This window comes from Euleptes europaea, chromosome 2 (genome assembly GCF_029931775.1).
Source record: "Euleptes europaea isolate rEulEur1 chromosome 2, rEulEur1.hap1, whole genome shotgun sequence".
Lineage (NCBI taxonomy): Eukaryota > Metazoa > Chordata > Lepidosauria > Squamata > Sphaerodactylidae > Euleptes > Euleptes europaea.
In genome coordinates this window covers 42811639-42829328 of record NC_079313.1, presented here as the reverse complement: position 1 = coordinate 42829328, position 17690 = coordinate 42811639, and the positions used below count along the sequence as shown (strand labels likewise).

At 45.5% G+C, this 17690-nt stretch overlaps 2 protein-coding genes across 4 annotated transcripts in view; one reads left to right on the top strand and one right to left on the bottom strand.

Annotated features, from left to right (window-relative positions):
* Positions 1-17690, bottom strand: part of CDC14A (cell division cycle 14A) — a 130670-nt gene that overhangs the window by 98148 nt on the left and 14832 nt on the right. For all 3 annotated transcript variants that reach the window (XM_056867697.1, XM_056867698.1, XM_056867699.1), the window contains exons 3-4: positions 16703-16778; positions 5284-5376 (exon numbers count right to left, since the gene is read on the bottom strand). In XM_056867697.1, the coding sequence (XP_056723675.1) occupies positions 5284-5376; positions 16703-16778 (169 nt within the window). The remainder of the gene's footprint in view (positions 1-5283; positions 5377-16702; positions 16779-17690) is intronic.
* RTCA (RNA 3'-terminal phosphate cyclase) overlaps positions 1-17690 on the top strand; it is a 197415-nt gene that overhangs the window by 178275 nt on the left and 1450 nt on the right. The window lies entirely within an intron of this gene.

Sequence of the window (17690 nt, the reverse complement as noted above, 5' to 3'; positions counted from 1 at the left end):
CTTAAAAAAAAAAAATCAACACTTCCCTTTTCTCATTGAATTATCTTGGCATTTTTGTATTTACAATTGCTTGGAACAGATTTAGCAACATCTATGAAATGAATTACTTTATTGTGCCTTCTTGACAATTACTTCATATTACATTTTATGATTGAAATTTCATCATAGCACATAGCAGCTAAACATGATAAAGGTTCCGGAGAGTGGTATGTTATATATGCCCATCTTTAAACAGTCAAACAATAGCCAAGTATTGCTAGGGAGGGCTAGGAGCACTGTTTGTGAATGGTGGTGAGGAAATGGAGAAAGACAGATCTCATGTTGCATTTTGTACAGGTCACGATAGTGATAGGCATATCTTAAAACAAGAGAAAAATGTGGGTAAGGAAGCTGCGTTCAAAACAAAGATATGCAAGTCACACTGTGTGCCTGTTTAAGGTGCACAGCAACCAATGGAAGTTCTATTTGTAGAACTTAATCTACTGCTTGTCTGATCTCATTTTACACATTAATATTTTAGTATTAGAAAGTAAAATATAAGCCTCTAAACTAACAATGCTCAATCACATGCAACACCACACAAACCTAACAGGAAAGGACACTGTACATAGGAAAATTATGTACATAGAAACATAACGGGAAAGTACATAGGAAAACTAAGACAAAGAGGGAAAATAATTAGCTGTACATTAGTAGTCAATTTAAGTGAACCATATTTTCACTTTTCCTAAAAAGAAACTTTTACTGTACTGTACAGACACAATTTTAAAGCCAACATAATAAATCATCAACTGTAACTCCCATGCACTTTAAAACTGCAGAGGCTGTGTTCTGTGGTTGGCAAGACTGTGCGTGCCTGTTGGAGATGCCTGTCTCTCATTTAAATGTCCATTCATGTAGACCAGTGGTCGGCAAACTCTTTAGTCAACAGAGGCAAATATCAACAGTACAACAATTGACATTTCTTTTGAGAGCCAGTTTAAACGCCCCCCCAGCTGCCCGACGAAGCAGTTTAAACCCCCTCCCCGCCAAGCTTCCCGGGACTCCCGGGAAGCCTGGTGGTGGGGGGGTCTTTAAACTGCTCCGCATTGCCTGGAGACACGCCAGAGGCCGTGGGGATGGGGGTGTCGCACCTGCTCACAGCTGGAGGGCGACGGCGCGGACGGGCACTGCGCCCTGTGGGGCGCCGGGGCTGTAGTGGGCTGCCTGGAGCGCCTTCGCCTGGTGCGGGGCGCCAGCAGGGGGCGCAGGCCCGGCACAGCAGCACCTCCAGCCGCAGGCGCGCTGCTTCCCGCTCGGCCTGGGGAGGGGCCGCCCCGCACACCACCTCCTCCCGCAGCAGCACGCCCACCAGGTTGGCAGCTGGCGCCAGCTCCCCGCACACGTCGCATACCAGCTCGCCCAGCCGCTGCCGGGCCGGCACAGCACGAAGGCCAACGGGCACCAGGGTCAGTGGCGGCCCGGCCCCACACGCACCTCCGCCCGCCGCCCCCGCCGAAGAGGTCCCATGTGAAGCGCTCCAGCAGCGGCGTGTCGGCGGCTCCCCGGCCCGCTGCCGCCCCCCCCGCGCACCTCCAGCTCCCACAGCGCCGCCGCCAGCTTCATGCGCATGCTCCGCCCCACGGCCGCTGCCGCTTTTCTGGCCAGGGGAGGCGCTGAGAAGTCCCGGGAAGCCTGGCGGGGGTGGGGTCTTTAAACCCCCTCGCCTGGCTGCCCGACGAACAGCTGCTGGATGGGAGGGTTTAAACTACTCCACGCTGCCTGCAAGCTGCAACATTGTGAGACTCATCAAGACAAAGAAGGCATAAAGAATGATCGTCCGTCTTGGTCATCTCTGTCTCACACTGTAGGCACTTCTTAAAAAATGCAGATTGAGCCATTTTAGACTCTCAAGAAACAACTGCGCCACACACAAAAACAATAGCGAAGCTGCAACACGTCCTTTCACTTTGGCGGCAAAGGAAGAACTGAGGGAAGGGGGCGCCGGCTCACTACTCCACATCATCAAGGTGGGAAAGAGGGCGCATGCGCGGTGAAGCCGACACCCCCTATCTATCTTTATGAAGCTGTAGAAATCCTTCATGTGGTAGGCCTGAGCAAGCACATTCCCCAACGTGGGACTGCACAGAAGATTGCAGACAAATGGCTCCTTATCCACTTGGAGAGGATTTTCTCATGAAGTGCCTCAGGGATCGGTCCTGGGCCCTGTGTTGTTCAACAACTTTATAAATGATTTGGAATGGATGAAGGAATAGAGGGGATACTTATTAAATTTGCAGATGATACTAAATTGAGAAGAGTAGCGAATACGGTAGAAGCAGAGCCAGGATACAAGGATGATCTTGACAGGCTGGAGAATTGGGCTAAAACTAATAAAATGCACTTCAACAACGATAAATGTAAAGTTCTGCATTTAGGTAGGAAAAATCAAATGCATAATTATAGAATGGGGGAGACTTGTCTTAGCAGTAGTGTGTGCGAAAAGGATCTAGGGGTCTTAGTAGATCAAACACTGAACATGAGTCAGCAGTGTGATGCGGTGGCTAAAAAGGCAAATGGGATCTTGGGTTGTATCAACAGAAGTATAGTGTCCAGATCACATGAAGTGATGGTATCGCTTTACTCTGCTCTGGTTAGACCACACCTAGAGTACTGTGTTTAGTTTTGGGCACAGCAATTTAAGAAGGATGTAGACAAACTGGAGCGTGTCCAGAGGAGGGCAACAAAGATGGTGAGGGGTCTGGAGACCAAGTCCTATGAGGAAAGGTTGAAGGAGCTGGGTATGTTTAGCCTGGAGAGGAGACAACTAAGAGGTAATATGATAGCCATCTTCAAGTATTTGAAGGGCTGCCATATAAAGGATGTTGCTGAGTTGTTTTCTGTTGCCCCAGAAGGACAGACCAGAACTAACAGAGTGAAATTGAAGCAAAAGAGTTTCCGGCTAAACATTAGGAAGAATTTTCTAACAGACCAGTTCCTCAGTTGAACAGGCTTCCTCGGGAGGTAGTGGGCTCTCCTTCCCTGGAGGTTTTTAAGCAGATGCTAGATGGCCGTCTGTCAGCAATGCTGATTCTAAGACTGTAGGAAGAGGGAGGGCATGAAGGTATGCATCAGTGTTTGGCTCTCATGGCCCTTTCCTGTGTTGCCCAGGGTAGTGCCAATCGCCAATTTGGGTTAGGAAGCAATTTTCCTCCAGGCAAGATTGGCCAGGGATCCTGGAGAGTGCTTTTTTGGCCATCTTCTGGGTGTGGAGTAGGGGGTCACTGAGGGTGTGGGGGGAGGTAATTGTGAATTTCCTGCATTGTGCAGGGGGTTGGACTAGATGACCCTGGTGGTCCCTTCCAACTCTATGATTCTTCTATGTAGCTGCCTACTTAGGTAACCACTTTATGCACCAGATGAAGCAGGTTTGGCCCACAAATGCTTATCCCATAATACAGGTCATGTTTTTAAGGTGCCACAAAACCCTTTGCTGTTATTAATTCAACAGGTAACCAGACTAGCATGGCTACTCTTTCTACCATCTGAAAAATGCATTCACTATATGAATGCAAGGCTGTCCCACGGTTGTCATTCTGTGTAGACTTGACACATTATAGTACGTGTCCATAGTGCTTTAGTTTCATTATAACTTTTTTCTTTTACTGTGTGAATACTATTCACATGGTATTCTATTACACTGCAAGTAATAAAAAACTTATCTAGAGTCCTTAAAAACTTTTTTCACAAGTAATTAGGATGAAGCAAATTTGTAGCAATGCCAGTGTAACACTAGCAAACATGCTAGTATTTCTGCAATTTTACAATTGGCACGGAAGCATAATATTTCAAGGAAGATATTGCATTCAAGACTCTTAGTTGCATCCTCTGCATGACAGTCCTGGGTTACTCGAGTCTTTTGCTGTCAATTAATTTCTAAGTAAATAATGTTCCTGAATTATTATTTGCTGTTTTCTCAGCTATTCAAATTGGACATACTCTTCCAATTATAATAATGCTCAAATAAACGCACTCGGATTAAGGTAAAGTATATTTTCTGAACCTGGAAAAGGTCTGTTTGCTGCTCCATAAAGGGCCAGTTTGTTTCCATTACTATATACAAGACGACTAAGATGCATGATCTACTTGTAGAAGCAGTGGTTCATATTCCCCAAGTAGTGTTGATGATCATCTCAGTTTACTCGGCAGAGATATTCTGTTTTGGCACAGATGTTTCCATACTGCTTCTATACACAGGAGAACCATTTCTAAACAGAAATTCTATAAGTGATTTATTGACTTTTCATTACAACAATATGAGATTTTAAGTGAAGCTAGTAGAAACCTTCAAACATTTACCTTGTGATACTACTTAGATGAATGAAACAGAATGGCAAAGATCTCTCTCATGTATAGTTCAATCATAACATTAGCCTCCAAATTAGCCAAGTGTTTGCAGATAGTTGTGCAACTTTAGTACAGTCTATATAAATGCTATAGCATAGATTGCTTTAAAAAAGAATTAGACAAATTCATGGACTGGCTGCTAGCCATGATGACTAAAGGGAACCTCACGTCCACAGGCAGTAAACCTCTGAATACTCATGCTAGGAGGCAACCAGGTGAGGGCCTTAGCTTCTACTCTCCTGTTTGCTGGCCTTCCAGGGCAACTGGCTGCCCACTGGGTGAAACATTATGTCGGACTAGAAGGTCCTCTGGTGCTCTTGCTTTGTAAATCCCAAATTACACAACCATATACTAGTCAGTTTTGTCTCATCAATATAATTTTGGACTTCCTGACACCACAAACTATGTTATGTCTGTTAGGAAATAATAGGTCAGAACAGTGTGCAAAGTCTGCCAAGGTGGTAGGGCAATCTCCATTCATTGTTCCCACTGGCCAAAGTGGAAAGACAGCAGGAGTACATTCTTTGTTCATCTTCCCACAGAAGTATAATAATCACCATAGGGACCAATTCGTGGCAGATGCCTGGTCTGGATTCAGAGAAGGCAGTGATGGGATTCTTAAGCCACAAGAACAGCTACTGTAATACCATATGAACACAGGATACAAGCAAAGACAACTGCTTGTCCAAGCTCTTCTTCTGTTCTCTGGACTTTGAGGCCAAAGTGGGCCAACCTTATCAGAATGGGGTGAGCAACCATTCTCTTATATTTAAGTGTGTGAAATACGGCACAATAAGAAGAACAACAGAATACAGACATTCTTGCATTTACAGTGACGAGCCACAGAAGATGTCAGCAGGTTTGTGCTGAGAAACACACACACATAGCAATACTTACTGAATATGCACCTATCAAAAATGCTGCATTTGCTCGTTTCCGTTGATCAAAACTGGTGTAATGCACTATTTTCTTCCTTGATAGACTAAATGACTGTTTTAAAAGAGAAATATTAAAGGCAGCATTAGTTAGTTTTAGTAAGGCATAGGTTTCAGTACATCCAACACTGGCAGAAGAGAAATACCTATTAAGCTCCACCTACCTTGGCACTTCCTTATTTCAAGCACGTTCACTCCCTGGTCATGATAAAGCAAGCATGAAGAAGCTGCCGCCTAAAGCTTGCTGAGCAGAGAATTGGCAATTTGCTCTCCCTTCTTAACTTTTTTCCTCTAGCCTGCCTATCCTTGTTAAAAGGGCAGGCTGTTGGGGAAGTTAGCCATAGCTAATTTTCCAGCACCTTCCTGTATCATCTCTTAGACTTCACTGAGAGAGGTGGACTTAATTCCCCTCTACCTCAAGCCATATTAATGGTGACCCCAAGAAAATGTACCATGTCACACCCTGAATTTGCATATAATTTATTATATACCTGCTGATCCCTGTGAAAAAATTACCAGAGATCATTAGCTGTCATCCTTTTAAGACAAGCAGTGAATATCTGCATAAAAGTAACTTCATTCATCAACAATGCAAAAGGCAGAGGACTTGTTATCAGACAACTGCAGATTAGAATTACAATCCAGCACATGTAGATCAGCCAGCATCTTTACCACAAAAAACAACAACAATGTAAAATGTTAGATCTCTTTCATGAATATGGTATACACCTTATTCTTGTATTAGCAGTAAGAGTAGGGAGGAAATGAGTGAACACACAGGCAAAAAACAAGCAGCAACTTTATTAACAAAATACACTTAAAACAGTTTCAACTCAGTAGCAGGGATGTCTCAGGTGAGAACAGCTAAAGCAGAGAATGATGGAAGTAAATGACAACTGCGGCCCCAAACCATTACCTGAAGGCATGGTAGTCAACCTTCCCCAGCTGTAGTACCAGTTTAGGATTTCAATGCTCTCAGGTTCTGTTGGAGTACCCAACTCATGTAACCATGCTACTTGTAATGAAGACAGAAACACCATGACCCAAGTAAATGAACTAACAGAGATTGTTATGGAGCAGGTGAAAAAAACAATTTTCTTATAGTTAAGCACAAATAGAAAAAACGAAACCAAAGTCGAGGAAAAATCCAAATATGCAAGTGAATGAAAATAACCAACTGATTTGAAAACTGCAAACTTGAAAATTTCTCTGAATTGAATATACATACCTTATATCATGTTCTGAAACTTGCTACTGGAATGCAGATCAAAAAATCTACACCAAATGGGGCATGCATGCAGAAACCTCAAGCTTGCAGGAAAACCACAAAAATAAAATAGGGGGGCTATTCCCCCCAGAAGAATGCCAACTGTGATCTCAGCAAAAATTAGTGAAACTTAATTGCCATCTAATCCCAGCACCAGTCTGCAGTTGGTCAAATCATAAAACTTGAGACAGCATCCTGCTGGATGAGATGTCTCACAGAGTTCCTACATCAACGCCTGTGAGAACCTTGTGCATTTCAAAGGAACTAGCCTGGGTTATTAGCAGCCTGACCAAATGGCAAGGGGAGGAGCCCGCTTCTATAAGTCAGGTAGAGCAAACAATGGGTCAGCTCTCACTCACTCACACACATGGGCAAGCAAAAACCAGTGAAGATGAGACCTCCTGAGACTTAAAAAAGGTAAAGGTCAAGCACTGGGTCGTTATTGACCCATGGGATGATGTCACACCAAAACGTTTACCTGAAACCAACTTCTGTCAAGACTGAACTAAGGTTGTGAGCAGAGCTTTTGACTGTAGTACTGCATTTTACCATTCTGCACCACGGGGTTCCCCTGAAACTTTACTTGTACTTATCTTCATGTGAGTATTAGGAGTTAATAGTTATTATTTTTACTGCACCTACTTACTTGAATCATGTTTGTACCCGAACTTTTATATTACCGTATTTTTCGCTCCATAAGACGCACCTGACCATAAGACGCACCTAGTTTTTAGAGGAAGGAAATAAGAAAAAATATTCTGCCGAATAAAGACCCCCGTCCGGTTTCCAGGGAGTCCCTAGAAGCCGGGCGGGGGTCTTTAAACTGCTCTGCGCTGCCTGCCTAGGCAGCACAGAACAGTTTTACCTCCCCCCCCCACTTCCCAGTCCGAGGCTCAGCTGTTGGGTGGGGACCCGCTCGGCTTCTAGGGACTCCCTGGAAGCCAGGCGGGGGCGGGGGGGTCTTGAAAGGCCCCAGGTTCAATCTCCGCATCTCCAGTTAAAGAGCCCGGGCAGGTAGGTGATGTGAAAGACCCTTGACTGAGACCCTGGAGAGCTGCTGCCGGTCTGAGTAGACAATACTGAATTGGATGGACCAAGGGGGGGGGGGTCTGATTCATTAGAAAGCAGCTTCATGTGTTCATGTGTATTTTGGAGGGGGCTGTGAGCTCAGTGGCGGAGCCTCTGCTCAGCATGCAGGAGATCCCAGGTTCAATCCCCAGCGGCATCTCCAGTTAAAGGGACTAGGCAAGTAGGGGATGGGAAAGACCCTTGCCTGAGACCCTGGAAAGCCATGGGGAGGGGGCTGTGAGCTCAGTGGTGGAGCCTCTGTGGGGATGCAGGAGGTCCCAGGTTCAATCCCCAGCGGCATCTCCAGTTAAAGGGACTAGGCAAGTAGGGGATGGGAAAGACCCTTGCCTGAGACCCTGGGGAGCCATGGGGAGGGGGCTGTGAGCTCAGTGGTGGAGCCTCTGCTGGGCATGCAGGAGGTCCCAGGTTCAATCCCCAGCGGCATCTCCAGTTAAAGGGACTAGGCAAGTAGGGGATGGGAAAGACCCTTGCCTGAGACCCTGGGGAGCCGCTGCCGGTCTGAGTAGACCAATACTGACTTGGATAGACCAAGGGGGGAGTCTGGTTAAGCAGAAGGCAGCTTCCCGAGGAGGGGCCCGTGGCTCAGTGGCAGAGCCTCTGCTTGGGCATAGCAGGAGGCCCCCGGTTCAGTCCCCGCGGGGTGCCTCCGCTCCCACCCGCCCCTGGCCCAGGCAAGCCCGGCGCTGCCAGGCCTCCGCCCCCCCCCCACTCGCTGCACGGAGGCCGGGCGGGGCGCGCGGAGAGCGAGGCCGGATCCCGCCGCCGAGACGATCCGCCCGCCCCTCCCTCCTTCCCTTCCGCTCGCCCAGCCTCCGTGCAGCGGGGATCGCTGAGGGGGAAGTGGGAGAGGGGGAAGTGGGAGAGGGGAAAAAGGAAGGCCGGGGGTGGGGGAATAGGTCTGAGGGGGAGACGCTGCCTTCGCCCGCGGGGGGGGAGGGGAAGCCGGGGCGGGGGGAGGGGAAGCCGGGGCGGGGGGAGGGGAAGCCGGGGTGCGGGTCTGCTTACCTCCAGCGCCGGCCGCCCAGGAGCCCAGCAGCAGAAGCCGCCCCAGCACCACCATCTTTGACCCCCGGCCCAGGCCTCCTTCTTGTGAGGACTGCCAGTAGGGGGGCGGTGGGGGTTTAAACCTCCCCCCGCGCTTCCCAGCCCTGAAGCGCCCCCTCCCAAGCTGAGCCCCCTCCCCCTCAGGCCTACCCCCCCCACCCCTGGCCTTCCTTTTTCCCCTCTCCCACTTCCTCCTCAGCGATCCCCGCTGCACGGAGGCTGGGCGAGCGGAAGGGAAGGAGGGAGGGGCGGGCGGATCGTACCGGCGGCGGGATCCGGCCTCGCTCTCCGCGCGCCCCGCCCGGCCTCCGTGCAGCGAGTGGGGGGGGGAGGCGGAGGCCTGGCAGTGCCGGGCTTGCCTGGGCCAGGGGCGGGTGAGAGCGGAGGCACCCCGCGGGGACTGAACCGGGGGCCTCCTGCTATGCCCAAGCAGAGGCTCTGCCACTGAGCCACGGGCCCCTCCTCGGGAAGCTGCCTTCTGCTGAACCAGACCCCCCCTCGGTCTATCCAAGTCAGTACTGTCTACTCAGTACTGTTGTACTGAGTACAGTTCCTCAGTTCCTGAGGCTCAGGAACGGGAAGCGGGCGGGGGGAGGGGAGGTTAAACTGCTCTGCGCTGCCTAGGCAGGCAGCGCAGAGCAGTTTAAATACCCCGCCTCCCAGCTGGCCTTTTGGGCGGGGAACGCGGGCTGGCGGGAGGGGCGGGGGTCCGCACATTCGCTCCATAAGACGCACCGACATTTCCCCTCACTTTTGAGGAGGAAAAAAGTGCGTCTTATGGAGCGAAAAATACGGTATATTTAAATAAAGCCTAAAACTTTTATTAGAGTGGTTTACTGCATTGAAGACTCCTACCTAGGCTTGGTCACGACTAACTTAAAATGGGATTGATTCCGGGGTCCCGGCTGCGGGACAGGGGAATAAAATCACTTGGGCTGGTTAGGTAAAACTGGCAGGAACCTAACTGTGGTTGACAGTAGCAGACTCTAATCTAGAGAACCAGGTTCAATTCCCCACTCCTCCACATGAAGACTTCTGGGTGACCTTGGGCAAGTCACATATCTCTCTGAACTCTCTCAAACTATGCAGAAGCAGGCAGGTTTGATTGGTGTTTGTATGTAACTGATTTGACTCCTTTATCTATATACTGAAATTAAATCAAAAGAGTTTCCATCTAGACATTAGGAAGAATTTTCTAACAGAGCGGTTCCTCAGCAGAACAGGCTTCCTCATGAGGTGGTAAGCTCTCCTTCCCTGGAGGTTTTAAATAAGAGGTTAGATGGCCATCTGTCATCAATGCTGATTCTATGACCTTAAGTGGATGATGAGAGGGAGAGCATCTTGGCCATCTTCTGGGCATGGAGTAGGGGTCACTGGGGGTGTGGGGGGGAGGTAATTGTGAATTTCCTGCATTGTGCAGGGGGTTGACTAGATGACCCTGGTGGTCCCTTCCATCTATGATTCTATATGGTTTTTTAAATATCGAAGATGGCTTCTGCGTTGCAGTAATTCTTTCCAAAACCCCAGCTGGGCTTTTTGCATGTTGCACACCTGTATCCTTTTTTTTTTAATATTAGCTTGATATTTAATCTCTTTATAGACCAATGAGGTTCCCTTATCCTTTTCATTTTTGTGAAGAATTTGAACAGGTATACTTTTGGTGGCGTCACAATTTTGGACTCAACCCAGAATAAGATTGTTGGTTTAATAATTTTTGGTGAGCAAATGGGCTCCTGAGTGTCTTCCCTCCAATTTGTCAGAAACTGAGATTTTTAAACAATGTATGAAGAATTATTTCAAAACAGCAATTATATCTGATTGGATGCCATCAAAGATTTCTGCATGCATGATAAGTCCTTGCACAAGTGAAAGAGACAGAATTACTCCTTGGTGTCTGCGTTCGTTAAGTGAAAGAAAATGTATCCCCACTGTGTGTGCACCAGATGCAGTACAATGTAATTCTTCTGTTATAATTTCCAAACCAAACTATATCACGTGAACCATCTGTTATACATTCCATTGCTCCATGCATATTAATAAACTTCATTATTTCATTAAAAACTATGTGTTGTTGCAGCCATTGTGCTACTGCTTGCACAAGCAACCTGTGCCAAGTAAATGTTCCTTTCCATTCATCCATTGCTGGATCAATCCACTGGTCTGTAATCTGCTGGCTAGTGATTATTTTTATGGTTTAATATGTTTAGAATACATTGTACAAATCTTTAGGATATACTGCTGTCCTATAAGCCAACTTTTTTTTTACCATCAAGTCACAGCTGACTCATGGTGTCCCTGCAGGGTTTTTAAGTCAAGAGACGTTGGGAGGTGGTTTGCCATTGCCTGCCTCTGCATCACCCTGGTATTCCTTGGAGGTCTCCCTTTGAAATACTAGCCAGATATAGGGCTGAGTGTGTGTGACTGGCCCAAGGTCACTCAACAGGCTTCCATGGCGCGAGTGGGGATCTGAACCTAGGTTTCCTAGATCCTAGTCTGACACCCTTAACCACTCTCATAAGTGGCTCTCATAAAGCCAACTACAGGTCCTTATGTTGGTCCTCAGTATCAAATGGATGTATATTTTAATTCTGTATTTATAATACAGGTAGAGTATCCCTTATCCGGACATCCCATATCCAGACTGATCCAAAAACTGGACCCTTCGAGCTGGCATGCAGGCAGAGTCATGCTGACTGCTTTCAATGTTTCTTCTCACCTAATAAAATACAGTGTACACTGCATTGTAGGTGGAGACTGAAAGCCTGCCATTGTTAGTTTGTTTGATGTTGCTCTTGTTTAACAGCTGATACAGGGATTCTGGTGAGATAGTTACACCTTTGCTTTCTGATGTTTCACTGTACACAAAATTATTAAAAATATTGTTTAAAATTACATTCAGGCTTTATGTATAAAGTGTATATAAAGCAGAAATGAATTTGGGTCCCATCTTCAAGGTATGTATATGCAAAAACTCCAAAATATTCCAATATATGGCAAGATCCAAAATACAGACCACTTCTGGTCTCAAGCAGTCCGGATAAGTGATACTCAACCTGTATCTGTAAAATGCTTAAATATTACTGATGAATATAGTTATTGAAAATGAGTTTGATATTACTATATTTCTATGGCAATATGGCTGTTTAGATTGCTGCATGCATATTCAATGTTATGTTAGAGGAATTCTTCAGTTGACAATAGTTTCAAATTAGCTGGCTATTTTCATTGACTTACATATTTTGAATTTTCTTCACCTTTGATCCCCTCCCCTGAGCCAGTTGAGGTTATTTTCCCCGCTTTTCTGGTTGCTCAAACAGAAACATATCTTGTGTTTTGTAGTATTATATGTACAGGAGGAGGTGGAATACTTTCTACACCAAGACTAAAAATCATAGCACACAGATACACAATATTGTGATGAAGTGTTGTGTCTCTTTCAGTATTTGTGAAATACTTAGCTGTTTACACTATTGCCCTAGCATGCTGCAATTACACTTAGGGATCTCTGTTTATAAGTAGCCAAACAAACAGCACTTGGCAATCAAGCAAATCAGTATGCACAAGCAAATCAGGGCACAATTATAACATCATCACCTTCATGTGAGTATCCTGCAGGCTATGGCTAACCACTGCCTCAAACAGAATGCAGAACTAGCTGGACCCTTCATCTGTGTCAGCAAGACAATTCTTAATAGCATTGTTTCTATATTATCAAAATTTAGGTTTGTATGTTTTATTAGCAGAGAAAGTCAATAGTTAGTATGACTATCCACTGTTTTACCAATATGTTAAGCAAAATATATTTCAAAGCCATCAGTATATTGACAACTTTCTCCAGTGGATACAAATGCAGCTTGTTTCACTCAAGCCATTCACTGACAAGTGTGCACCACTGCAGCTTGTATCACTATCAACATGTTTCTTTAAGAATTTATTTTAAAAATGACTTCTTACATTATCTGAAGTATTTTACATATTATTTGATGTTACTAATAACCTTTTGCATAGTTGTTTACAACAGGGGAAATACAAGACTATGGGCATGATTCAGCCAAAGTATTAAATATTGGTGACTTTTGAGGCAGAATTAACGATGAGACATTGCTAACAGTGTAATCCTAAAGAGAGTTACTCCAGCCTAAGCCCATTCATTTCAATGGGGTTAGACTGGAGTAACTCTATTTTGGAGTGCACTGTAATACTTTTAACTGAAAACTAGGAATATCCAGGTCCAAACCTCAGCCAAAAAGTTCACTGGCCCAGTGACTCTGCTGCCATTCTGGCTCATACTCTGGTGCTCTCTCCCCAGGGAGATTTGCCTGTCTCCTGCTGCTGCTGGTGAAGATATTTTTTATTTCACTGGGCATTCCCTCAGTGACCCCTCCTTCCTCCCCAATGTTTTAACAGTTGTTTTATTTTTTGTACCTCTTTTAAGCTCTAGTTTTAAATTGTTTTAATGATGTATTTGTGTGCTGCTTTAAAAAAAAGATTTTAATTTGTATGTTTTGATTTGTTACCTGCTTTGGTGCCCCTATGAGAACAGAAAGGTGGGGTAAAAATCTTGTTAATAACCCCCATCCCCCAGCATCTGGATACTGAAACTGGTCCCTCTCTACATGTAACATGGGACCAGCAAACAGGATATCTAGTCATATCTCATATCTGTGAGACCATCTCTCCCCCATGCTCTGACATGACACCTTTGCTCATTGGAGCACACTCTTCTGCAGGTGCCAACCTGCAAATGGGCAAAATCAACAACTGCCTGTACATGTGCCTTCTCATTGTGGACCCCACCTTGTGGAGCGGCCTGCCTGAGGAAGTCAGGAAGGTTCCCACTCTCTTAGCTTTCTGCAAACTTTGCAACACTGAATTATTAAAGAAGGCTTTTCTACACAGGCAGTAGAGTTGCCCTGTACTAAATGATTCACAAAGTTACTTGGAAAAATTATTAGGGACTGTGTTCTATACTACTATGTATAGTTTGTTGTAAGTTGAATCCTACTATGTAATTTTGCATCATTTAATGTGTCATGTCAACACTTATGCCAGTGATGGCGAACCTTTTAGAGACCGAGTGCCCAAACTGCAACCCAAAACCCACTTAATTATTGCAAAGTACCAACATGGCAATTTAACCTGAATATGGAGGTTTTAGTCTCCAGCCACCACCTGGAGGTTAGCAGGCCTAGTAGAGGAAGGGAAGGGGGAGGGATGGAGAAAGGAAGGAACTGGGAAAGGAAAGAGAATGAAGGAACTGGGGAAGGAAACAAGAAAGAAAGGGGGGAGGGACAGAGAAAGAATGAAAGAGAGAGAGAGGGGGGAAGGAAGGAAGGAAGGCAGGAACTGGGAAAGGAAAGAGAAGGAAGGAACTGGGGAAGAAAGGATGAAAGGAAGGAAGAAAGTGGGGGAGGGACAGAGAAAAAAGAGGAAGGAAGGAACTGGGAAAGGAAAGAGAAGGAAGGAACTGGGGAAGAAAGGATGAAAGGAAGGAAGAAAGTGGGGGAGGGACAGGGAGAAAGAAAGAGGAAGGAAGGAACTGGGAAAGGAAACAGAAGGAAGGAACTGGGGAAGAAAGGATGAAAGGGAGGAAGGAAGAAAGAAGAGGGGGGAGAGGGGGAGGATGGCGGGGGACGGCAGGCCTTTCTCTGGTGAACAAGCGGCTGTTGAGGGGCCGCCTGGCCCTCCGTGAGCGCCCTGAGAAGAAGGAGGTGGTGGCGGGCGAAAACGGCCGGGGGAGAGGCACCTGAGGAGGAGGACGATGACGGCAGCAGCCTGGAGCTGGACTTTTGGGAGCCGCCTGAGGGGGCCGAGGAGGAGGAAGGCGGCGAGGAGGAGCTGCTGCTGGAGCCTAGAGGAGGAGGCCCGGCCTCGTTGCTGCTGGCCTCCCCACCGCCTGTCAGCTGTTGCGGGGCAAGAGGGGGGGAAGAGGAAGAAGCCAGCCGCGTGCGTGCGAGGCAGGAAGCCTTCAGCCCTGCTGACGCGCCGTCGCACACACGGTGGGGGGGAAGGTGCTGCAGAAAAAAAGTTACAACCTGCCCTTCGTAGTGCTTAGTCAGGGAGCGCTCGGCGAGGCTGGGGGGAGGGGGCTGGCGACTTTTTCGCGACTCTCCCTGCTGGTCGGAGCTGCTCTGCCCGTCCCCCCTTCTCCTCCTCCTCTCCCTTTGCGCGCCTCAGGACCGGAGCCCCTGGCACGGAGTCGCCTCCCACGCCGCCGGATTTACAATGGAGCAGCGCCGAGGTGGAGATGGGCGGGGCAGAGCCGGAAAGGCCTGCGGCTAGGAGGAACAGCTGAGCCGCGGCCGGAGCTCAGCTGAGAGAGGGAGGGGCACAGATGACCCGGGAGGCCTTTTGGAGCCCACCCTTGCGTGCCGGCAGAGAGGGCTACGCATGCCGGAGTCGGCAAGCGTGCCATAGGTTCGCCAACACGGACTTATGCTTTGCTTCAGTTGTTTTTTAGATTTCTAGTTGGTTCTACAACCCTAAATCCTATTTCATTGTTTACTGAATGTCTCGTCCTTCGATTGTATTGACTGACTCTGTGTAATCCGACTTCAGTTCAAGCGACAAAGGCGGGCTATAAATAACGTAAATAAATAAAAATAAGTAACTTAACCATGTTAACTGGAGCTGAAGTTTTAAAAAAGCCTCTCCTGTTTTCTGTTCCTCCGATTGTTGCTAAGAGGCTTTCATCAATCAATTGTCCTATAACCACTCAAAGAACTTGTCATATTAGCATTTCTCCAAGAAAGGCTCTATTTTCCGTTTGAATAGAAAAACTGTATTTGGACATTTCTTCCACATGAAGTGGATACCCTCCCTTAGTTGTGCCTACCATGCTGCTCAGTGAAACATCAACCTAGACATAATGATGGAGAGAAGGAGTTTTATTCCATCTCCCTCTGCAGGCATCAGTATTCCCCATTTAGGACTTTATAGCAATCCTGTTCACGAAAAAGTGTTTTGCAAAATATTTTACACGTTTCATTCAATCACTGTTTGAATACTCTATTAAAAGCACTGATCCTTTCCAAAATGTTTAGTACAGCAGAGTAAAAGCTACTTCACTTTATCATTGTAGCTGCTTGAAGTTCAAGTTGCAGTGGTTCTATAGTCACATTAAGTGCCATTTCAAAGGTTTTAACACTGTGATACTTTCAGCCACTGAACCTGCTTTTTGTGTTTGCTTATTTGTACTGATATCACAAAAACAAAGTACATTGAAATCTAGGCAGTTGGGATTGTGGCTCATGGACAGCAGTGACTAGGAATGCTATTAATGTTACTTTAGGGGGCTGAAGCATGCATCACCAGAGTCCATTTAATTCTTAAGAGAAATAGCAAGATCACCAGTATATTGTACAGGAAAAATATATCAGAGTATTAAGGGGTTTTTTTATTTCTCAAAAGCAACAATTATACAAAATACATTCAGCAGTTCATTTCTGCATACAGTACAACAGCTTTAGAAAAGTATTAGACCAATACTATAGCTATTTGTCATGACAGCCCAAAATGGTATTTCATGTTAAGAGGAAGTATACTGATAATTGCCAGGTGGTGGACAAACAATGGATGGTACTCTACATCAAGCCCAGCTTATCAGTTTCTTTGACTGACAATTGTTGTAGATAGAATGCCAAGACAGAAGGAACCTTGCTTCAATCAAACAAGGTAATTCTGTGTTCTAAATTTCTATTCAGAATCTCTCTGCTATCAGTTCCCCTACTTTTCTTTCTATTACAATTCACCACTGTATCAGATGAAGAAATCATCTGTGATTTAGCTACAAACGTGGGGAATTGGTTCAGTTCTTGGGGTGGGGAGGGGGAGAAATGGGCCAATACTGTCAGTGTCTAAATCCCAAAGTTTGCAGTTAATCATAATATAAATGACTATACATTTGACATTGCAGTATGTTGAAATGAATGATATCTTCACACTAAAAGCCTACATTTAGGAGACAACAAAATTAGCTTACCTTTAGTTTCTTGTTTAATTTACAGCAGTATCGATATAGCATAGCCAAGTTGAGAGGACCAAAATCTGCATAAAAACTAAAAGAAATATATACCAGTGGTCAAGCTCCTTAGAAAGCTGGCAAATCAAACATTTCAAATTTCATTCACCACAGAAGTCTAAGAGGAAGAAATGGAAGATGATAAAGCTAGAATAGAACATATTACATCAGAACAGACTCTAGTATTGTATCTTTTCTTAATTGCAGCCAAGACAAACAGCTTCTAGAAGTGGGAGATCACAGCACAAAGGCAATGCCTGCACCACAAAGACATGCGCTGTAGGACCACCTTTGACTGTATTGAATGGCTTTATCTGAACAGCAGATAGGATGCTATTAAACTCATAAGCCATCTCAATTATAAACGAATGCTGTATTGTTGACACAGAACACTCTTATTTACTGTTACCATAATGCATACATTCAAACATATTTTTATTTCCATTAATAAAAACATCAATTTGTTATGAAAGCAAAAAATTCTGACCTATAGTTCTAATACCTAATTAAAGGGTTTTAATTTCTGAATACATCAATATTGCCTTCCATTTTGTTTATACAGAACTGCGTTAAAATTTGACGCATATGCATTTCTCTGTTTTAGACAAATGCACACTCAATGCCAGAGATCAGTTCTGCATTTGCTTATTTGGAGAGCATCAATTCTTAAAGGAAATGGCTGAATCTTATTACTGTCCCAGCTAAAACCTTATCGATTAAGTGTAAATCAGAAGGCCCAGATGGTATTTAGACACATACACCTACATTTCCATGCAAACAAGCAAAATCCCCAGGAATAACAGAAATTATTAAAATATAACCAGAACAGCTTACTGTTCCCTGCATATTTTCTGTCTGAGCAATTCTGCTCAGGCAAGTTAGCTTTTGTTTTACACACAGCTTAGGTTTATACCAGCGTGGATTTGATTTAAATCAAATCAATTTAAAT